Source organism: Armigeres subalbatus, chromosome 3 (assembly GCF_024139115.2).
Source record: "Armigeres subalbatus isolate Guangzhou_Male chromosome 3, GZ_Asu_2, whole genome shotgun sequence".
In the NCBI taxonomy this organism is placed as follows: domain Eukaryota; kingdom Metazoa; phylum Arthropoda; class Insecta; order Diptera; family Culicidae; genus Armigeres; species Armigeres subalbatus.
In genome coordinates, this window is record NC_085141.1 from 204978885 (window position 1) to 205001922 (window position 23038).

Consider the following 23038-nt stretch of genomic DNA (forward strand, 5'->3'; position numbering starts at 1 on the left):
AGTTAACTCCTAATGTGCCGCTGTAAGCACGCTCAAAGCAGGCGATTCATTGACAAAGAATCGCCTGCTTTGAGCGTAATTACAGCGGCACACTAGGAGTTAACTTTCTGAAATCAGTATGGCGAAAGGCATCTAAGGTTCGATTTCTCAAAATCAAGCACCTTCATCGAAAAAATATTTGGTAGGCGTAGTAGCGGACACCATCCTGTATAACCGGTATCAAATAGTTTTTCATGAAAAGTTCCTGCTTTTGAGAAAACTCGCGTTAGATGTCTTTCGCCATACAAATTTCTGGCGGTTAACTCTTGCTGGCTATTTTGCGCATATACTATAGCGCCTGGATGTGACAGCGGCGAGTAGAAAATCAGCCACTGCCAATAATTCATTGATGTCTTTCCGAACCAAGATTAGACCAATAACTGATTTCAATCTAGAGCTTTCAAACAAACCTTTTCTACACGCCTGCTTATTTATAATTGCTTTTATTTATAGAGGTGCATAATTTTCTTTTATTATTATTATCGTGATATCGTTGTTATAGAGATTTTTTAAGCTAATGAATGGGTCTTCTCTTATTCCTCACATCACCCTACATGTCTACTCCTATTTATTTATTTCTTAAAAAAATGCGATTATTTATTCTTATAAATGTTTGTTATACAGTAGACGTTCGATAACTGCAAGTCATTTAACTGCAATGCTTTTTAACTGCAATTCGATAGTTGCAACAGTTTTGCAGTTATCGGACCGCTAAACTTCAAACTGATGTCAAATTCAATGACAGCTGCATTGCGCTGCACATTTTGATGCACTTTTATTGCATCTGACGTCGATTGACAACCGTTTGACGTCTAGAATGCGTTGCAGTTATCGAACGGCATTCGTTAACTGAAAAGTAAACATTTTGCAGTTATCGAACGGCTACTGTAATTCAATAATGTTAAGACAGATTTAACAATCAAGTTGTAAGTTCCCGTGTAATTATTCATATATAGTGTACAGCAGCATGTCCTTGAATTTTGCCGGTTTCTTCAATTCACGTTTTGATTTTCTTTGTGTTTCGTCATCGCATACATCCATCATTTGATCTTCCCCTACAAGTGATTCTGGTGTAATCGGCTCATAAGCATCAGATATCCTCTTTGCATCTTGTACATTGCGCGAAAACTGGACCCCACGATCACTACGCACTACGATTTTAGCTCCATCACGTGCAATCACCGTATATTTCTCCGCTCCGAAGATAGGATCGCTCTTGCAACGTTTTGTTTTCGTTATCACGACCATATCGCCAACTGCAATATCTGATGGCTTTGCTCCTCGCCTCTTGTCAGCATACTGCTTGCTTTCCAACTTAGACAACGCATCCTTTTCTCGAATATCAGTTCGATCCAATTCTATACTGTTGTCCCAGAGATGTGGAAATGTGCCACGAAATTTCCATCCCACAAGTAATTCAAATGGGGTCACACCCAGCCGAGTCAAAGGTCGAACCTTATTGTGCATATGCACATATCTGTTCAACGACGCTTTCCAATGAATCGCCTGCTTTGAGCGTGCTTACAGCGGCACACTAAGAGTTAACTTTTGGAAATCAGTATGGCGAAAGGCATCTAATGTTAAATATTTCGAAATTAAGCATCTTTATCGAAAAAATATGTGGTAGGCGTAGTAGCGGACACCTTCCTACATAACCGGTACCAAATAGTTTTTCATGAAAAGTTCCTACTGTTGAGAAAACCTGCGTTAGATGTCTTTCGCCATACAAACTTCTGGCGATTAACTCTTGCCGGCTATTTGCGCATATACGATAGCGCCTGAATGTGGTAGCGGCGGGTAGAAAATCAGCCACTGCCAATAATTCATTGGTTTTGTCGATTTTTGATGCAGCGAGAGTCTCTTTCACTCCTCTATTTTGTCGTTCTACGGCGCCATTTGATTGAGCGCTTAAAGGGATTGACTTCCACACTTTCACGCCTTTGTCCTCCCACGTTTTAATGAATTTTTCGCTTTAAAATGGGGGTCCATTATCACTTTGAATAGCTAATGGATACCCCCATACCTCGAAAATCCGATTTAAAGCAATATTCGTGGCATCTGCATCAATTTTGCGCATTTCAACCACGTACAAATATCGGGAATTCTCCATTACCGAAATCCTTATCTGTGAAGAAATCAATTTGAATAATTTCCCACGGTCCTTTTGGTAAAACCCGACTCGAAAGTGGAATTGGTGGATTTCTACGCGATAGTAAAAGACATGTTTCACACTTTGTAACATATGCTTCTGCTGCTTTTCCCAATCCTGGCAACCAAAAGTATTCGCGTAGGATACGTTTTACAGAGCTTGCGCCCATATGTCCTTGATGTGCAGATTGCAATGCAGTAGCTCGCAATTTTTCAGGAAGTACAATTCTCGCTTAACTTTTCAAAAGGACCTAAGTAACATTTTTTTCATGAATTAATTTGAGTACTGCAATCAAAAGCTTTCATATTGTTCTGTTGATTGCGCTATTCAAATTAATTCATGAAAAAAATGTCAGTTAGGTCCTTTTGAAAAGTTAACCGAGAATTCTACTATCCTTATACACTATGGGTCCTAACATTCTCAGGTTTTTCGCTTCTGACTCATATCTGCGCAGTCCTGGTCCCCAATGTCCGGAAGCTATTGCATCCCGAACCATTTGCAATTCTGAATCTACCTCGGATTCAACTGTGATTTCGTCCCACGAAATTTCCATTGTATCAACGTCGAGATAATATAGCAAATGTTTTTCATACGTATCATCGAACGGTTCAGTAGAGGCGGGTTGGATCTGAAATAGGTAAACCATTCAAATATATAAAACGAGGTGCAAAAAGGCAGTTAATGGTTACCAATCTTGAAACTGCATCCGCAATATTCATGTTACCAGGAATTCTCTTAACCTCGAAATTATACGGCTGTAAACGCAAGGCCCATGCTTCAGCTCTCGATATTGCTCGTTTTCCGCAGCGGTGTTGCCCATTGAAGATAAATCTAGAGTGCTTTGAGAATAGGTCGTATGTGCAAAAGAGAGTCTCCCTTTGCCTCCATTCTCTTTCGATTATTACAGATCTATAATCAAGTTTACTTCAGATTTCTTGGCAGATATCTAAAGATTATAGCTTTGTCTAGCATTCTGAAGTGAAAATGTGGCAAAATATGCAAAACTAGCTTATGTACAAGCGAAAGAGAGCGTGAACGAAGAGAGCCTCTCTTTTGCACATACGACCTATTCTCAAAGCAATCTAGAAATTCGTTTGCTTCAGCATCAGATCTCACAGTGAGAAGAAAACAAAATTTTCTTCCAATGAATCGCCCAAGGGCTTCATCAATTCATATTCAAATATCAAATCTAAAGGTTATGTTTTTCTAATGAATTATATTCAGTGCTCAACTGCAGAAAAAGCTTCGAATTAATAACCACCTAAAAATAAAAACGTATTATCAATTTCCCACCTTATCGGCCGCGACGATTTGAAATCGTCGCAAAACAAATTGACGCCAAAATCGTCGCCAGCAGAAATGGCCATAAGATCTGTCAAATCAACTGTGAACAAAATTTTATATACTCAATAATCACATTATTTCCCAAAATTGAGTCCTGTTTTTAATGCAGATTGACATTATTTTCTAATAAAACTAACATTATTTTAGAACAAAGATATTGGCGACGATTTTGATAGTGCCTAAAAAATGGTCGGCGCGTTTTGTTACCAAGGAAACAGACAATATTAAATATTCGTCAACACATCTGAAAGAAAATGAAAACGATTATACTAAATCTGTTTGGATTCCAAAACAATGTAATTTTTTTGACATATTACTTTTTAAGCACGCCACTAAGGCTACTATGACTGCCCTATAAAATCTGTATACACCATGTGTCAAATTTGAATAAGGCAAAGACAAAGGTGCTGTTTGAACGAGATGGCGCCACAACATTTAAAGTAAAATGAATTTCCTTGTATGGACAAATCATCCGTTCTCATTAACTACGCATCGCATCAATATGAAACCTAGGTCAAAAAGCAACAAATAATTTTTAGATTTTTTGTTCCCACGACTTGTTTTACAGTTCTAAACAATAAAAGAGATTTCATTGTACCTCCATACTAAATTCTAGCTGTATACTTTCAATAAGGCAAAGACAAAGGTGCTGTTTGAACGAGATGGCGCCACAACATTTAAAGTAAAATGAATTTCCTTGTATGGACAAATCATCCGTTCTCATCAACTACGCATCGCATCAATATGAAAGCTAGGTCAAAAAGCAACAAATAATTTTTAGATTTTTTGTTCCCACGACTTGTTTTACAGTTCTAAACAATAAAAGAGATTTCATTGTACCTCCATACTAAATTCTAGCTGTATACTTTCAATTTCTTCAAGACTGTTCTCCACCTCGTGTGTGTGGAAGGAACATTGAAAGCTTACGATATCGAACAGCAGATGTCACTAGTGTATATGCAATATTACATTGATACAAACACACAGCAACACCACCTGTCGCCTGATAATGGAAATATTGCAATTATACCGTCAGGTGTAGTGGCTGTTGTTAAAATATTTAGGAAGGGCCTCAAGCGGAATTTTTGCTAGAACGCAACTGACGATCTCCTATTTCTTCAAGACTGTTCTCCACCTCGTGTGTGTGGAAGGAACATTGAAAGCTTACGATATCGAACAGCAGATGTCACTAGTGTATATGCAATATTACATTGATACAAACACACAGCAACACCACCTGTCGCCTGATAATGGAAGTATTGCAATTATACCGTCAGGTGTAGTAGCTGTTGTTAAAATATTTAGGAAGGGCCTCAAGCGGAATTTTTGCTAGAACGCAACTGACGATCTCCTATTACCATAGTTGAATTATGGCTAGCGTAAAAAGCTGGATAATGGCGACACATATACTAAATATATATAGTTATTTTTAGCAGAGTAACATGATCAGCATTACACACTTAGAATAAATTACCGACTTCGGTAATTCGTTTACCGAATTCTCAACAGCTGAACGTTCGGTAACTTGTTCGGTAAACAACGAAACTACAGAACGATCGGTAACCTGGTTCATCCCATGATATGTCAAAATTACCGAGCAGTTCGGTAAATTTTTCATCGTTACCGAAATGGTCGGTTATGATGAATATTTTGTTCATTTCTGTTTTGGTTAGATATTTTTTTTTTGGTAATGAAAACAAAAACATAAGAGATAAATTCATTTATTTTCACAAAACGTATTCCAGCGCAGAAAACATGCAAAAGCCAGGAATATACAAATCGGGAAGAACTTTCGAAGTCGAAGAAGTTTCGGTTGGTATTCTCGATGCCGTCCGGGAAGATGCATCGAGACCACAATGTCAAGAAAAACTTCCGTAAGAGATATTTTCCAGCAATGTTCTATTACATGTGTCAATCGTGCTGTTATACTGATGACGAGTCCTTATGCCTGCAAAATAATAAACAATTCATACTCGCACCATATACAGGGAAGATTTTTAATTACCTGAATTGAATCAATGCGTGCAATGTGGAATTGTTTCAGCATACAGCACAGAACAAAAGTTGAAACTGTTTTTCGCAGCTTGGACGGTTGGACGTGCCGGACGGCGTGCTAGTTTACAGAATTCTCGGTAATTAATGCCTTGTTCACTCCGTCCGGTATCCGTCATTACAGAATTCGGGGTATTTGCCCAATTGCTGATGTTTCGGTGATTTTCTGACAGCAATTTCGATATTGACACTGTCAGAACCGCAACTTCGATAATATTTACTGATCTTCGGTAAAATAATGCTAAATTACCGAAAAGTCTGTAAAAATAATATTTACAGGATTTTTTCGGTAATTTTGTTTACCGAACTCAGAAAATGAATCTAAGCACATTCATAAGCAGTGGCTGGAAATCTCATCGAGCAAAACAAAATAGTTATTTTTCCATCAGTGTATACTTTTTGACATGTTTTGCTTTTAGAAAATTCGAAATCGCTCACCTTTCGCCATATTCTCTCAAAAGTTTACCAGAGAAAAAGAATGTTGGACGTGTTGTAAAAAGTGCATTTCGTGAAAATTCTATTTATTTTAATCGAAATATACTTGGTAAGTTGTACTTTCGTTCCATTGTCGTACGGGCATACGTTGGGATATTTTAAACTGGTATCTAATATCTGGTTTGACCTCATTTCAGATGTGTTCTGCGTCAGGATGAACGAGCTTCGTCACAAACCGAAGGAAAATTTCACGAGTTACGTGAAGGAGGTAAACAAAAATATTTTTCTATGTTTTTTGAATTATTTATCTGGTCAAAGAATGCAATAAGATTTAGTTGAATAAAATTAACTTAGTCAATGTTGCTAGGGCAAGTTAATTAGTGCTTCGTGTAAGGTTTGGTATTTGATTCATCGACGGCAGGTGTGATCCGGATGTAGGTCAGAAATCAGAGGAGATCAACCAGAACTAAACATCTAGGCCATTCATTGCATTGCGGTATAACTGTTATTAGTTATAAAATGTGATTACTATACGCAGCAATATGATCAATATTACCGGTAGAGTGTTGCATGAGAAATGACGGATTTGATAGTTCTTGTTCTATTGTCAGGTTTCTGCTTTTCTCGTAAAACAATTCAATGCTGTATCGGAAAGCTATCATTTCACTAGTATAGTGTTATATATCAGTCAACAAACTGAGCAAATGTATGTCTGTCCGTGTGTATGTACACAGAAATGATAAAAAAATTGACTCAGTTTTTATAAACCAATCCTCAATCGATTTTCTCGTTGCGTTATACAATAAATATGAATATTGAATTTAAAAACAAGAGCCTTCTTTAACCGTGCGATTAGATGCGCGACTACAAAGCGAGATCGGGTTCGATTCCCGCTCTTGTTTATAATTTTTTTGATTGGATGTTTTCTCGATGTTTTCTGGGCATAAAAGTATCATATCATCCTATCGGAGTATCATCCTGCGTCACGGGCGTGTTACATATTAATCTATTGATACATATTATAAATTATAAAATACAATTTTCTCTGTGATAAAATGTTTGTTTTTTGAAACAAATTCTCTTTTATATTGACAGTATAATTATAACAAATGATTCTTATAGAAGCATACACAAAAAAATCTTCTCAAAACAGCAAACACGTAAAAGTTTCTTCAGTGGAAGTTAGATAGCAAATGTGAGCACACTAATAGATCACTTATCCTCATGTATGTGGGCGTATGTGTGCAAATTCTTTTTTTATACTACCAGCATTACAAAAATTACTAACCAAGTTACAAGAGCTTCTCATAGTTCCATAAAAAAGGCAATGTCGAATCGTGGTTTCTAAAAATGAAAAGTAGATCGGATTAAAGAACAAAAAGAGAAATATCAGCTAACCTCGACATTAGTGTTAAAGCAATCAAAGGGTGCCCACAAGCATGGGTATTATCACCTTCACTGTGGTCTTTGATAGTAGATAATCTTTTCAAATACCTTATATCCCAGGGCTTCAAAGTAATTGGTTTCGGTGACGATATTGTCATAATAGTACGAGGCAAATACAATGACATTATCGCCAACAGAATGCAAATTGCTCCTAATTATGTCTCCTCGTGGTGCGATAGAGAAGGATTGTGTGTATTTTTTTCCAAATCCACAATAGGAGGAGAAAATTCTCACAAAACAACATGATATTGAAGTTATAAGTTTGGAACTTTCTAATGCAGACAAATACTTTAGCTTAGTTCTTGATAGCAAACTTAACAGCATTTAGAACATCTAAAACTAAAGCGACGAATGCTCCATGGATTAATAAACGAACTTTTGGTAGGTAATGGGGGCTTAAGCCGAAAATGATCCATTGGATATATTCAGCGATAGTAAAACCACGAATTACCTATTGCTCGTTGGTCTGGTGGCCGAGGACGAAAGAGAAAAATGCTCAGGTGAAGCTCGAAAAACTTCAACGATTAGCGACCATATCAATTACATGTGCAATGCTTCACTGTACATGCTAGCTCTGCATCAAATTATACAATTCTTCTTCTTTTTCTTCATTGGCATTACATCCCCCACTAGGAAATTGCCGCCTCGCAGTGTTCATTAAGCACTTCCACAGTGATTAACTGCTACGTTTCTAAGCCAAGTTACCATTTCTGCATTTGTATATCATGAGGCTAACACGATGATACTTGTATGTCCAGGGAAGTCGAGACAATTTTTAATATGAAAATTGACCGGCACCGGGAATCGAACCCAGCCGCCCACAGCATGGTCTTGCCCGTTGTAAAATTAGAAGCTGGAAACAGTGCTTTGAAGGTCAGAAGATCCGAAAACCTCTTAGGAGGTGACCTTAAGGGTTATCTTAGCATTCTAAAAAACTTCAGTATAAAATCCCTAGTACAAAACAATGAAGACAGGATGGAGAAGAAGTACAATTTCAATCGATTGTTCAAAGTAATTGATCCTGGGCGCAATACATGGTTAAATGGAGGACCGAAACTTTGCTCAGGATCAATGAATTACATACAGTGGCTGGTTTTCTACCCGTCGCTGCCAGCACCAGGCGCTAACGTATATGTGAAAATAGCCAGCATGAGTTAACCACCCGAAGTTTGTATTGCGAAAGACATCTAACGCGGGTTTTCTCAACAGTAGGCACTTTTCACGAAAAACTATTTGATACCAGTTATGTAGGAAGGTGTCCGCTACTACGCCTACCAAATATTTTTTGGTTAAAGGGCTTATTTTCAAGATATTAAACATTAGATGCCTTTCGCCATACTGATTTCCAAAAGTTAACTCCTAGTGTGCCGCTGTAAGCACGCTCAAAGCAGGCGATTCATTACGTTTTATACTGACGGTTCAAAACTGAACAACGAAGTGGGAGCAGGAGTTACTGGCCCTGGGATAGATATATCGATTCCCATGGGAAGTTGGCCATCTGTATTCCAAGCGAAAGTTCGCGCAATTCTAGAGTGTTCTTATATATATTTGCGTAGAAACTACAGATACTCTATGACCACAGACAAACAGACATAACACATTGAACATTCACTCATGAAATTCATCGTCGTAAACACCCTAACGGCATTAGTTGTCTTCACTAGGTTGGGCAAACCATGAACCAGATGGTGGTAGTGAGCAAACGTCAAACTCGAGCAAATCATGTTGGCGCCACGAGTGATCGATTGCCCAACTAATGATATTTTAAATTGACCAGTAAATCAGTAGACGATGAGGATTTCACAAGTGTTATGTCTGTTTGTCTGTGCTATGACCATCCGGAAGATGCTCCCTGACGATTCACAACTCGAGCACGATGCTCAAATACCCGGATGAGCAGCTGTAATACCTCAAACCTAAATCCCAAACTCGCCCGTCCTGAAATTACGCAATCAAACCTCGAGTCGCCACGAGTATCTTGGTCTATGCCCTTTTCTCTTGCTAACTGTTGATAATAAGATGATATCGATTGTAAATATCATAAAGTCTCGGCTATAAATAAATAAAACCACAGACACTCAAATATATGCATAATGTCCGACAGCCAAGCAGCTTTGAATGCTCTTAAGTCGGCAACATGCACTTCAAAACAAGTTTGGGAATGCATTAAGTCCCTCCAAAATTTGTCATGTCGCAACCAAGTCAATCTATATTGGGTTCCAGGACACTGTGGAATAAATGGTAACGAAAAAGCCGATATGCTGGCGAGACTCGGATCCTCAAGTTAACAGGGCCGGGACCTTTTTGCAGCTTGCCAACTTCTTCTTTTCGTATGGAGATGAAGGTATGGGATTCTATGAAAATAGAAACCAATTTTAGGAACACTACTAATGCCAACATTTTAGAAATATCTAAAAGAGACCTAAGCACTTATACGGGTCTCATAACAGGTCATTGTCCAAGTCGATATCATTTGGAGCTTATAGGGAAACTTCAAGATGATCGCTACTGTGACATAGAAAAAGAAGATTCGCAGCATTTGTTATGCCGTTGTTCGGCAATTTTTCGAACAAGAAGAAAGTTCTTCACCAAGGGGCTTATACAACCAGTTGAGGTTGGAAGAACAAATCCCAATTCGGTTCATTTGAAAAGCTGAGCCGTTCTGGGAAGAAGCTTTTTTTATGCTTTAGGCTGATACAAATATTAAATTTATTTTATGTCCGACAGCTGTTGGAAAACAGCTGGAATAAAAAAAAATATCAAGGAAACAAAAAAAAGTCCAAAATGTGAATAATTGCATGAAAAATTTGGAATTTTAATGGAAAATGATAGCGAAAAATATGAATATTTGTTACATAGTTATCCAGTAATGAACTAAGCAGTAATAAAACTACTAAAAAGTACTGGAACTTATTTCTGAAGAAATTTTGGTTTTTTTTTGGGATAGCTTTTGCTGATGGACTCACTGTTGAATCCATAACACCAACATTTTTAAAGTACGGCTAGAGTTATAAGCTTTTGTCAAGTCAACTCAAGTCAAGTATGAACCTCAAATCGGTTGTACTGGGGCAATGGTCAGGTGTACTTTTGAAATCAGAGATGTGTTATCTGAACATGGATGTTTTATGCAGGTTCGGAATTACAGACTTCCCGGACTATACGGAATAGATATGTGAAGTTTGAAGTAGAATCGGTGGAGCACGTGATATCAGCTCGTCATATCATGCTCACGTTCCTAAAAGTATTGAAATGCCATGCTACTTGTTAACGGCCTCGGATAAACCCGTAGAGAGGATGCAATGGACGCTGAACTTACTCATCCAAGAAATATGCGTGGATCAGCTGCGGCTGTTGTAAGGAGGTAATTTTGGCACTGAGCACTTCCCAATCCTTACACTTTCTCAGCACCCATGTACATGTGGCATTCATTAGGTTAAATCCAATTCTCACACACCCACTCTTGTGTTCTGAGCACCTTTTCGGGTACATGGGGCCAACGTTAAGGATCTCCTATCTCCTATCGACTTTGTTTATTTAGGGTTTAGCCGCCAGGCGATGTCCTGCCGGATTCCAGCGCTGGCTTGCAGATTTCGTCTCTGCTCTTACGTTGTCTGTGTCCGGCCTACGCCCATTCACACTGTGGAGTTGCCGTTGATATTGGATCTCGATGGCATCGTCGATAGGGCTCAGGATTCGGGATCCAGTTGTGCAACCACCAGGCCCGAGCTGTAAATCATAGACTTCGGGTGATGAATACTTGAAATCTATGTGGTCTCTGCCAATATGCACCAAGTTTTACTGGCGTAAAACATCACAGATTTCACCTTAGAGTTGAATATTCGAGGTTTGGTGCATTGCCTGGACAGATTGGATCTCCATGTTCTGCTGCTGCGACTGCTAGAGAGGTCCATGATTTCGCCGACTACGATGAACGATGCACCGATTCCGTGGTCAATTAGTACCAAATGGAGGGACTCTTGAAACTCAATGACCTGCTCCAGGGTACTGCAAAGCGTGACAGAATGGTTCTCACATGATCGTCCGAGGCGGAATCCTGCCTGCTGCCGTCGGAGAATTGTCAACCTTCCCTTATATCTGAATTAGGAGAGGTTGTCAAAACTAGAAGAAGTTGTTGTAAGTGGTCGAGCCAACGTTTCAGCTGATCAACTGGATCGATGAGTGACTGACATGTCGCGTCTTTATCTATCAACCACGGATTTGTCCTTGCTTCATTCAGGCGTTGTAAAATATTGAAGAGGAAATGAATATCGCCGGTTGTTGCGGGTTTCCCCCCATCGCATCGTCGACCGGGGAGTGAACCCGCGAGCGCTTCTAACGTCTGCAGCCAGCAACATTTGGCTTACTTCCCAGACCTGTTTTTAGTTGGCTGGACTAGTATTTGACTCCTCTGGAAATGCATCAGCTGAAAACGGAGGCTCGGGTGACGAATCAACATAGACCAACCAGAAGATCCTGCTGTGAATAAATCGTTCGTTGAAGACCTTAGAACTTGGGTAGTAGATGTTCTCGAAGGTGGCAGCGTAGAAGATAAGTGTGCAGTGAAGAATGCTTTTATCGAAATCGACGAGAAAAACTTAGGTGAGCTGCTCACTCAGCGAAAAGAGTGGATCACAGATGTAACCCGACGGAAGATTGAGGAGCGTGGAGAAGCAAAGGATGAGGAAGGATGAGGAGTCGGGCGCTGCTGAAGACAGGACAGGCGGGCATGGGTAGACTTCCTGACCGATGAAGAAAGGATGCCTGCAGCAACCGGAGGTTATTGAACCAATCACTCTTTGACTTGGACATCTGAAATATTGGTTCGAGAAGTCATCTTCCACCTGATCGATCCACCTTGCCTTCTTGCCTTCTTGTGCCCGTCGGATCGTTGTCGAGAACCATTTTCACCGAGTTACTGTCCGACATTCTGGCTACGTGCCCGGGCCACCGCAGTCGTCCGATTTTCGCGGTAGAACGATGGATGGTTCTCTCAGCAGCTCATGCAACTCGTGGTTCATTCGTCTCCTCCATGTACCGTCCGCCATCTGCACCCCACCATAGATGGTACGCAGCACTTTCCTTTCGAAAACTCCACGAGCATCGTCCAGGTCTCGTGTCCGTAGAGGACTACTGGTCTAATGAGCTTTTTGTAGATTGTCAGTTTGGTACGGCGGCAAACTCTATTCGATCGAAGCGGCTTGCGGAGTCCAAAGTACGTACGATTTCCAGCCACTATGCGTTTCCGAATTTCTCTACTGGTATCATTTTCGGCAGTCACCAGTGAGCCCAAGTACACAAATTCTTCAACCACTTCGATTTCGTCACCATCGATGCAAACTCGCGCTGGGTGGCTCACATTGTCTTCATGTACTTCGTCTTCGACGTGTTGATGACTAGTCCGATCCGTTTAGCTTCCCTCTTCAGTCTGATGTAGGCTTCCTCCATCTTCTCAAAGTTACGTGCCATAATATCTATGTTATCGGCGAAGCCAAATAGCTGGACGGGCTTATTGAAAAATGTACCCCTCGTGTTAATCCCTACTCTTCGTAATACCCCTTCCAAAGCGATATTGAATAGCAGACACGAAAGACCATCACCTTGCCGTAACCCTCTGCGTATTTGCGAGTTTGGATTTTTCATCAAAGATAACGTGGGACAATTATGCGTAGAACGGCCGATACTGTTTGATAACGACTCGTAATTATCATAAATTTGTGTTGAGTGGTAATAATAGGAACTTTTGAAATTAAAAACATTTAAGAAAGCGGGAAAGGCTTCATCCTTTATTCGATAGGCTCAGGCGTGTATATCACTTTACGGAGCCACGATTCTTTGAGATATGTATAATTAGTATCATCTTACTACTGTGCCTTGCAACAAAATAACTTTCGTGATTATTTTCTAATGCTGTCATAGATGTGTAAAATTCATCCGCAGTACAAATAGCATGTGCTATCAAAGCATCCACCGGAAGAATACACCATATAGCGACGAGAATTTTAAAAATATAAAAGTTGCTTTTTTTCTGGTGGTACATATGTTTTTCTCGGCCGACTATCTTGCGCGTATTTTTCGTTGCGACTAAAAATGAGCGGAGGAGTAGATTTTTTTTATGAGCGGTACATTATCAAATTAGTAAGAGGGGAATAGAAGCCAAGGTAAGAAAGTAGATTTACAAATTTTAAGGTTGGACGGTACTTAGGATTCGGGATGCGGGCGGTTGATATATAATAATAATAAACAATAAACAGATTTGTATTTGTATTTGTATTTATTAATTTTTTTCATCTGACTTGTATAGTTTTAACTAAGTAATATATGATATATGATGGGGAAAAGCATACTTGATCCAGCCACATTTTGCCGAGTTCGAAAATGCGTAAAAACCCCACATCTTTTTAAAAAACATAACAGGACATATAAAGGTTACAAATTGACTTATAGAATAAGGTAAAATCTAGAACTGGATACAAAACTACTCATAATACAGCATCAAAGAGGAGGCCAGTGAGATTCAAGGTCGTTGATCTCGATCCAGTAATTCATGTTGAATTCGATTCCTGAATGTAGATGATGTGATGCCGTTGAAGTCGTAGAGTGAGTAAAATTCGTTGAAACGCGCGGACATAGATCGGATCGGATCATGTATCCCATAGTTGACGGAACGAAAGTCCAGGTGAAGGAAGCTTCTAGAGCGCAGAGTTCGTGCTGGAGCATAGATTCCCAGTTGACCCAGTATTGCAGGACTATCGATATCTCCAATCAAAACTTTGGCGGGGAAAGTCGCCTGTGCCATGACGCGCCTGCTTTCGAGGGTATCAAGGCCTAGCAGTCGACACCGGTCGGCATATGGAGGAAGAATTTCCGGGTTATTCCATGGGAGAAACCGTAGGGCGTAGCGTACGAATTTTCATTGGACGGATTCCAGTCTTGTGATCCAAACAGAATGAAATGGGCACCATACAATCATGCCAAATTCTAGTATGGATCGAACGAGCGCGCAATATAATGCTTTCAGACACAATGGATCACGGAATTCTTCGGCAATTTTAAACATAAATCCCAACTGCCTATTTGCTCTAGCGATGATGTCCGAATAGTGCTGCTTGAATGTAAGACCAGCATCGAGGGTAATCCCCAGATCCTGGACACTGTGAGCACGAAGGAGAAGTTGATTATTCATAGTATAACCAAATAAAATTGGATTCTTGTTGCGATGGTATGTGATGACGCTACATTTATGCACACTTATCGTAAGAGAATTAGTGGAGCACCAGTTCTCAAAGGTACTAACTAGATTCTGGAGATGCATACAGTCAGTAACAGAGCGTATTACGGCGTACATTTTTACATCATCGGCATAGAACGTACGGAACTGTGGCGGGAGAATCAGTGCAACGTCGTTCAAGAACAAAGTAAACAGCAAAGGTCCCAAGTTGCTTCCTTGTGGGACGACGGAATTGTTAGTAAAGTGGTTCGATTCAGCTGAACCAATTCGCACGCAAAGCTCTCGGTTCACAAGGTAAGATTCGAACCATCTGGTCAACACATCTGATACGCCCAGTTTGTTGAGTTTCGCAATTAGGATTCGGTGGTCCACACGGTCAAAAGCGGCTTTTAGATCGGTATATACAACGTCGACTTGAGCTCCATGTTCCATGCTCCGTAAACATGACGAAATGAACGGTACAAGGTTTGTACAGATAGATCTCTTCGGATGAAAGCCATGTTGGTCTAGAGATATGTAATTTTTACATGCTGCAAATAGCGCATTGTTGATAAGCATCTCAAATACTTTTGAACACGCGCAAAGAGAAGTGATCCCACGGTAGTTTTCTGCATTTCGTTTGTCGCCTTTTTTATGAATCGGGAACATGTATGAAAATTTCCATTCTTCGGGGAAAATGCCTTGCCTCAGGGATAGGTTGAAAATGTTTGTTAGTGGGGTAATGATCTCAGAAGCACACTTTTTCAATATACTTGAAGGGATTCCATCTGGTCCTGAAGCGTATGAAAATTTAAGCTTCTCAATGGCAAGTCTAACTTGTTCCGGAGTTATTGTGAAAGCGTCGAAGTTGAATACATCATTGGGAACATTCTGCAAGGCTGTTTTGACCTGATTGTCAGAGACAGATGCGTCCGAGAAAACGCTCCTGAATTTGTCAGCTAAGAGATTGCATTTGTCCAAACACGTACTAGCTTGACGATCTCCTAGAAAAATTTCAACCGGTAGCCCTTTCTCGTTTCTCTTGGTGTTCACAAACGACCAAAATTGCTTAGGATTTGAGCGAAGGTTTTGCTGAGTTCGACGTACATGGCGGCGATAAAGTAGGCGATTGTATAAGCGATAATCATTGCTGGCCTGTGAAAACAGTCGTTTGGTAGATGGGTTCCGGTTTTGAGAATATTTCTTCAATGCCGCTGATCTCCAGCGTTTTAGGCGACGAAGTTAAGCATTTCCCCATGCTGGTTTGAACGGTGGCTGTTTTACAGGAACATTTTCAGCTATTGCGCGATTGATGACAAGTGTAAAGTACTTCACAGCTTCTTCTACATTCAATAAGGTACCGAAATACCGCCAATCAAATTGACTTAGCGTTTGTCTCAGTCCACTTATATTGGCTTTGCGAAAGTCAAGACAGTCCAGATCATCATCACTCTCGAAGCAGATCGGTGTTGGCAAATTGACGTAGGTTTCCAATGCCGGATGGTCGGCATCGAGACTTATTAGTGGCTCGATGGCTTCGTTTATCAAACATTCCGAAACGGCTGGTTCGTTAACCAAAAGAAAATCGAGGAGTCGAGAATTTCTATTAAACGATTGAACCCATCAAGAAGAGCAGCACAGGTTGGAGATATGCTTGAATGTAGAATGTCCAGAGATGGCTTCTTGTTTGCTAGTGTTTGCCAAGCCAGGTGGGGTTGGTTGTAATCTCCGAAGATCAAAGCGAGATCATTTGGTTCAAGTCGCGACATCACACTTCCCATCGAATCAATGTGGTTCTCAATGCAATGTAAATCACTCTTTCTATCAGGTGGAAGATATAGAACTCCTAAGCTCAATGTTCGATGCTTCGCTTTTATCTTCACCCAGAGCTGCTCAAGCGATATATTGGGGTTGGGTTAAAAAACGTATATTGGGTTTTGTGCGGTCGAAATGAAAACTAATCAGTGCGTGTTTTATCGTGTTTCTGCCCAGTATGCAGATAGATCGAGTCGAGGTCGAGGTCGAGTGCGCGACTGGACATTAGAGTGATTCAAATTTCGACTTTTTTGCATCCCTACGCTCAACCGATGACATTTCCTATTTTAATATGCCTCCTAATTTTTTAAGCTAGTTTGGTTGTAATTTGACTGAGCACGAGCAGTTTGAAGTTTGTATGAAATTTAATATGAAGTTACTCTTGTAGAAAACCTTTACGCAACGTTACCCATTAAACTCTAAAAATGTATGAAATTTAGCACGGGAACCGATCGTCTTTGTTGCGAAACGATTTGACGTTGGCAAGAAAAGTTATAAATAAAATACTGAATCGTGGAACATTCAATTCAACACGTAAAAGAATAACATCAATATCAATAATGAGCATTTTTGTTTTCTTTATAGCTTTACTTACAAAAGTAAAATCGCTTCGCAACAACAACTGACTTTCAGTTTGGGAAGTGTTCTATGAAGTCGACGCGTTGATTATAATCAATTAGTTGATGGGCCACCTCACGGAACGGTCTTTCACATAAGTAGCGATTTCCATAGTAATTTCTATACTTACTTCAAATGAAGTGTGCACATTCAAATTACATCCAAATTAGCTAAAAATGTGGGCAGTCTATTAAAATGGTAAACACAATTCTCGGGAACTTTTTCAAATCGGCGTATGTAACATTTTGATCAAGCTGAGAAAATAAGCTTGGAAGTTTTCAGATTTTTTTTTATTCCTATTTAGAAACTAAACATTTTTATTGCAATTGAATACACCTCAACGATACATTATGAAAAGGTTCATCGTCACTGACCCTGAAATCTGCACTGCGTGTGAACATTTCAGTTATTTTGATAAAAATATATGTTACAACGTTCTGCAACAGATAAATCACATACGTCGTTTTGATACGTCAGCATGACCGAGGTCATGCTACTTTCGTCGAAATGTTACGCTGCATTGTTGATACGTCGAAATGTTGCGTCAAGTTGAAACGTTTCACGCACATGCGACAAAAAAATTGCAACACTTACAACACGACGTAACAACATTTGCTGCAGAAAAACAACGTAAAATGTTTTTCTTAACGAAAATCAGAATATTCAAGCAACATGCTTAATTTTGAAATCAATGAAGAAAAAGTACAAGCAGACGCATGTTTTAAACTATTTATTTAAACTATAGTTGTTCGAAAAAACTTTTCAAAGTACATTTTCTGCTAAGCGGTGTATGTGCAATGATGTTACACCGTTTTGAAAAAAAATTATTTACATTTTTAAAAACACATTTTCATGTAGCTTTGAAGATATACACATTTTTAGATGAATTCAATGCCATATGTTGTTAAAAACGGGTTTGTTTACAATTTGCGACATACGCCGTTTTGAAAAAGTACCCGAGAATTGTTTAAGCATGGGGGGGGTCAAAAAAGTCAAAATTTTAATCACTCTACTGGACATGTTTGTATTAGGACGCGGCATAGTCGTGAAACTCGAGTTTGAATAGTGTGCGGTCGGTGACTAAATAATATTGTACGATTAAACTTACTTTGTATACTGCCGCCATACGCATATTTGTCCCATGTTTGCTGAGATTCCCTATACATGGGACAGTTATGCGTACAACGGCAGTATAGGACGCGGAACATTTGCGCAATCCGGTATTTTTTTTCTTTTGCGCGTTCAGTAATAATATTGTTTAAACGGTTTACACCCGATTCTTTTTTTACACGGGGAATGCGTTCCGTGTAAAAAAAGTTTTCAGTTCAAAATTTAAAAATCCGTGTAAAAAAAGTTTTAATATTTCTCGACAAATCATGCAAAATAGAGCTTTGCAAAAAAAATTTATGGGATTTTTTTTACACGGCCGTGTAAAAAAAATCCGTGTAAAAACAGAATCGGATGTATAAGTAAATTTGTGAATATATTTTTATAATTTTTTATTATATATTTTTATTAACATACCGTCAAAAGGGGTGACTTGCAACACTTCTCAAGTTTCTCTCTCAATAATTCTAAATTAAAAGGATTTATTCATTCTGCTAGTACATGATACTTTTAATATTAGTGATTAGACATATAATCATATATATAACAATAATAAAAATATAAAAATAATATCAAAATGATGGGTTTTGCAAGCCACCCCTACTGCGGGGTGACTTGCAACACTTCATCGAATTCAATCATAACATGTTTTAGAACAATTTAATCTTAGTAGTTTTTCATCCTGGGTCATTCTTCACTACTGTCAATGCAGGAACCTTACTTGAGGGATTCCCCCTCCCCTCATACCGATTTTTTTTTACGATTTCAACGGATAGATTGATATTTTTAAGTCATCGGTTTGAAAGTGCTTTATGTCGGTTTATGAATGGTGTGCACCATCACCCTTCCCTGGATAGTTGTTTTTAAAACGGTTTTCCTTTCTTTTCCCGCCATCCAAATTACCACGATTATATTAAGATCATTATTTTAAAAGGTATTTCCGCAGCAAGTATTAGATCATCCACAAGTGTTGGATCGTCTTGGGGATTCAACACTGTTTGACCACGTCAAGTCTTAGTTTTACTGTTTTCTGTATTAGGATAATGTAAAATTGTTGTTAGGGACAAATCGTACCGCCAAGCGACTTCCCGGATAAACAATTTGTTTTTTAACTTCTACCGCTACCTTCATCAAAGTTTTCTTTGGAAAATTAGCATACATCCGACTTCCTGCAGGTTTCTTGTAGTTTCGCGGAATGATAAAGGAATTATGTAACATAAAATCAATGCCAGTTTGAAAAAAAAGTTTAAAAACTGAATCAGCTGTTTTTGAAAAAACAATTATCGTGTATCAGCTGTTGCAAGTCCGCAGGGGAACAAATTTCAAAAAAAAGTTGATATAAAATATGCAAACAATTATAACAATTTTTTTTATTAATTTATAGTTTTTGCGGAATTGCATACCTAATTAGGTACTGAAACTGGAGAGGGGATCGATTTTGGTTAAATTATTTTCAATTTGCTACACGAACTTACGATTTACGACGTTCGACTTTCAATTAACGAAACAGTTTCACAAAATAATACAAAAAAAACAACAGTGAGTTATATTTTCACCACAGAGAAACAGACGTCTCACTTTTAACAAAATGCAATCAAAATCATCGTCACGAAAATATTATCGTCTAATGCTAATACACTGTAGATGGACAAGCGGCAACCAGATGACGATAGTGAGTAAACGTCAAACACAAGCAAAACCGATGGAAGCGCCATCGACCACCTACAAAAAAATGAATCCACCGTTAAACAGATGAACGATGGAACATGTGTATAGTGAGTCGTCTCTGTGTTTTCATCTAAATACCAACTAGGCACAACAAATACTATGTAAACTAGGGATGCGTGATGACACAGGTCGATGTTTAGGTATATTTCTATTGTAAAAAACCCAGATTAATCCACCTAGCGGTGATGGTGCCTTTCTCGTTCGTTCAAAAGGTTTGGAAAAATCTAAAATAACACTAATATGTGGATTGGTCTCATTTTTCATATTTGTTTATATGCATAAAAAAAATTCTCGCCAAACGCAATTTGTTGCAAACAAATCGGATGAGCATAAGAGCAAAAAATGACATTTTATTTTGTAGTTTTAAAATTAGTATTTTCGCTATAACTTTTGACGCAATTGTACGATCCGGCCAAGTTTCTATAGGAAACAATGGGACAAGATTCTGCGTCGAATGCAATCTGTTGCGAGCGACATGAGAAGCACACATATTGCACATCAATCACAGTAACTTATATATGACCGGATTCAGTCACAATATGGTTACTGCAACCAGATTTGTTGAACGTGATGAAGTCTAAGATGAAGTCTAAGTGCTAAAAAAGTGAGCTAGACTTTTTTGAACTCTTTTTCACGATAAATAGTAATTTTACCATAACTTCTAAGCCCATAGTCCGATCTGGCCAATTTTCAATAAGAAACAATGAGACATTCTGCGTCGAATGCAATTTAATGCGAGCAAATCGGTTGAGGAAAAGTGCCTGAAAAATGAGTGACATTTTTTTAGCGATTTTCCCATAAAAAATGGTATAATTTTCGATCCCATAGTCCGATATGGCCAATTTTCAATAGGAAACAACGGGACAGGATTCTGCGTCGAATGCAACTTGTTGCGAGCAAATCGGTTGAGGATAAGTGCCCGAAAAATGAGTGACATTTCTTACGCGATTTTTTCGTATGAATTTGTATTTTGGCCATAACTTTCGATCCCATAGTCCGATCTGGCCAATTTCAAATAGGTACAATGGGACAAGATTCTGCGTCGAATACAACTTGTTGCGAGCAAATCGGTTGAGGATAAGTGCCCGTAAAATGAGTGACATTTTTTACGCGATTTTTTCGAATGAATTTGTATTTTGGCCATAACTCTCGATCCCATAGTCCGATCTGGCCAATTTCAAATAGGAAACAATGGGACAGGACTCTGTGTTAAATGCAACTTGTTGCGAGCAGGGTTGCTGTGGCTCTTCTTCGCGAGTGGTAATCTTTGACTCTTCGCGATTCACCATTCAGCCACATTCGTTTTTCCAACGACTCGCTGCGAATGGTATTCGAATCGGCGAATGATTACACCAGCGAGTGAACAAGAACATCAAAAGGAATGAACTCAAATACTTGCCCCTCGATGGTTGTTTGGATCTTCTTTCCGCTGTTCATTCGTGTGCTTCATAGCGCGGCGATTGTTGCAAAGTCGAAGTCATAATGGACAACAGCATGCTTACGCATTACCTTACCCAGCGCAATACCTACACACCCGTGCGATGGCGATATGCGCCTAAGCTGTTTAACGTTCAGTGTGATTTAAATGATGTTTGAATGCTTATGTTAAGTTTTAATAAGCATTGAATAATTATTGATTAATTCAGTTGACTTAAATTAGACTTTAATTGTTTCCCCATTTTACATTTTACAGCTTGACTGAAGATGTTAAAACGATTCAGTCAAGCAACTTTCCAAATCTTAGCTCTCGTTGTTTCACTTTGATTTCACTAGTACCTTGTGCCAACAATTGCGAAGCCGTATCGGACTAATTTTGTTAAATGTCGCGTGAATTTGGTGGACGTAACATATGATCGGAATTCTGCCAAACCGCATCAAGTGGTTATTTTAATGACTTGACATGTTTAGTTTATAAAACGGAAACTGAATTCAATTAACATCAATACGTACATGCGAACATTTGTTGTAGGATATCCTTATTTAAGGGGTTAACGAATATCCGATATGGTTTGTGATGAATTGAATCTCTTGCATGAAAACTTGGACGAAAAATTTGCCATTTTTTATTGGCGTTTGATGCGTATTAGCAGAATCCCGGCCATGTAAAAGTAGTACAAACAATTTTTGGCGCAACGACCTATGGTCCGCCGAATTTTTCCCTGTTGGGTACATTTTGCACTGCGAGCATTTGATTGACTTATTGTGGCAGTCCCTGTTTTAATGTGTGTGCCTTGCAATGTGTCATGTCACTATGACCTTGTAGACGTTATCCCAGTAAGGTAAAACATATTTTATGAAATGTATTGCCTTGCTTAGAGAAGTCATTCATACATCTGACGGTTGCATCAATTCTTTATCAAAAAAATGCGTGTTTCTTAGTGCTTCACAGGTACAAAATAATTGTTCCGAATCTTCCATGTCCCTTTCACAAAAACGACAGGTATCATCTAAAATTTAACATGTTGTTTGAAATAATATTTATTTGGGCAGTGTCCTGTTGATAAACCGCAGAAGTTGTCTAAAACTTTCTTAGATATGCTGAGATGTTTTTGAGTAACAGTTTTATTGGGCGACAAAAAAAATACTTTGTCATCTGATTTAATTTGATTTGATCTGATTTCACTCAATGCGTATTGAATTATGAACCAAATTTTGTCGCAAAATAAAATCCTTTTAGCCCATTTTATGCAATTTCAGGGTTCATTTCCGCTATGGTTTTTTCTATAAATACAAACAAATCTTACTTATTGATATCTATCTTAGAAATTTATTATCGTGAAGAATATGACTAACTAATCTACCAAAACAGAAGAGTGTGACAATTTCAGTGAACATACACATTTTTAGTACCGTTTTGATTCAAATACCGAACAGACACATATTTCGAACACTCGTTAGGTTTAACAACCGAACCACTTTGTTGAAGATGTCACCTCTCTTATGACCACAAATTTCGCAATAGCTAACCCAACAAGTGATTCCTCATACTTTAGCGCAGCACAGCTGATAAATTCCATAACTGCTTCCATATTGAGTATTACCACTTGAACAACAACAAATAAGACACTAACTTTCTAAATCTCACAGATTTCGAGATA

At 38.8% G+C, this 23038-nt stretch overlaps 1 protein-coding gene across 1 annotated transcript in view; it reads left to right on the forward strand.

Annotated features, from left to right (window-relative positions):
• Window positions 1-5998: 5998 nt before the first annotated feature.
• Window positions 5999-23038, forward strand: part of LOC134227210 (myotubularin-related protein 10-B) — a 44752-nt gene continuing 27712 nt past the window's right edge. The window contains exons 1-2 of the mRNA XM_062708557.1: window positions 5999-6128; window positions 6217-6287. Coding sequence (XP_062564541.1) covers window positions 6234-6287 — 54 coding nt within the window. The 5' untranslated portion in view covers window positions 5999-6128; window positions 6217-6233. The remainder of the gene's footprint in view (window positions 6129-6216; window positions 6288-23038) is intronic.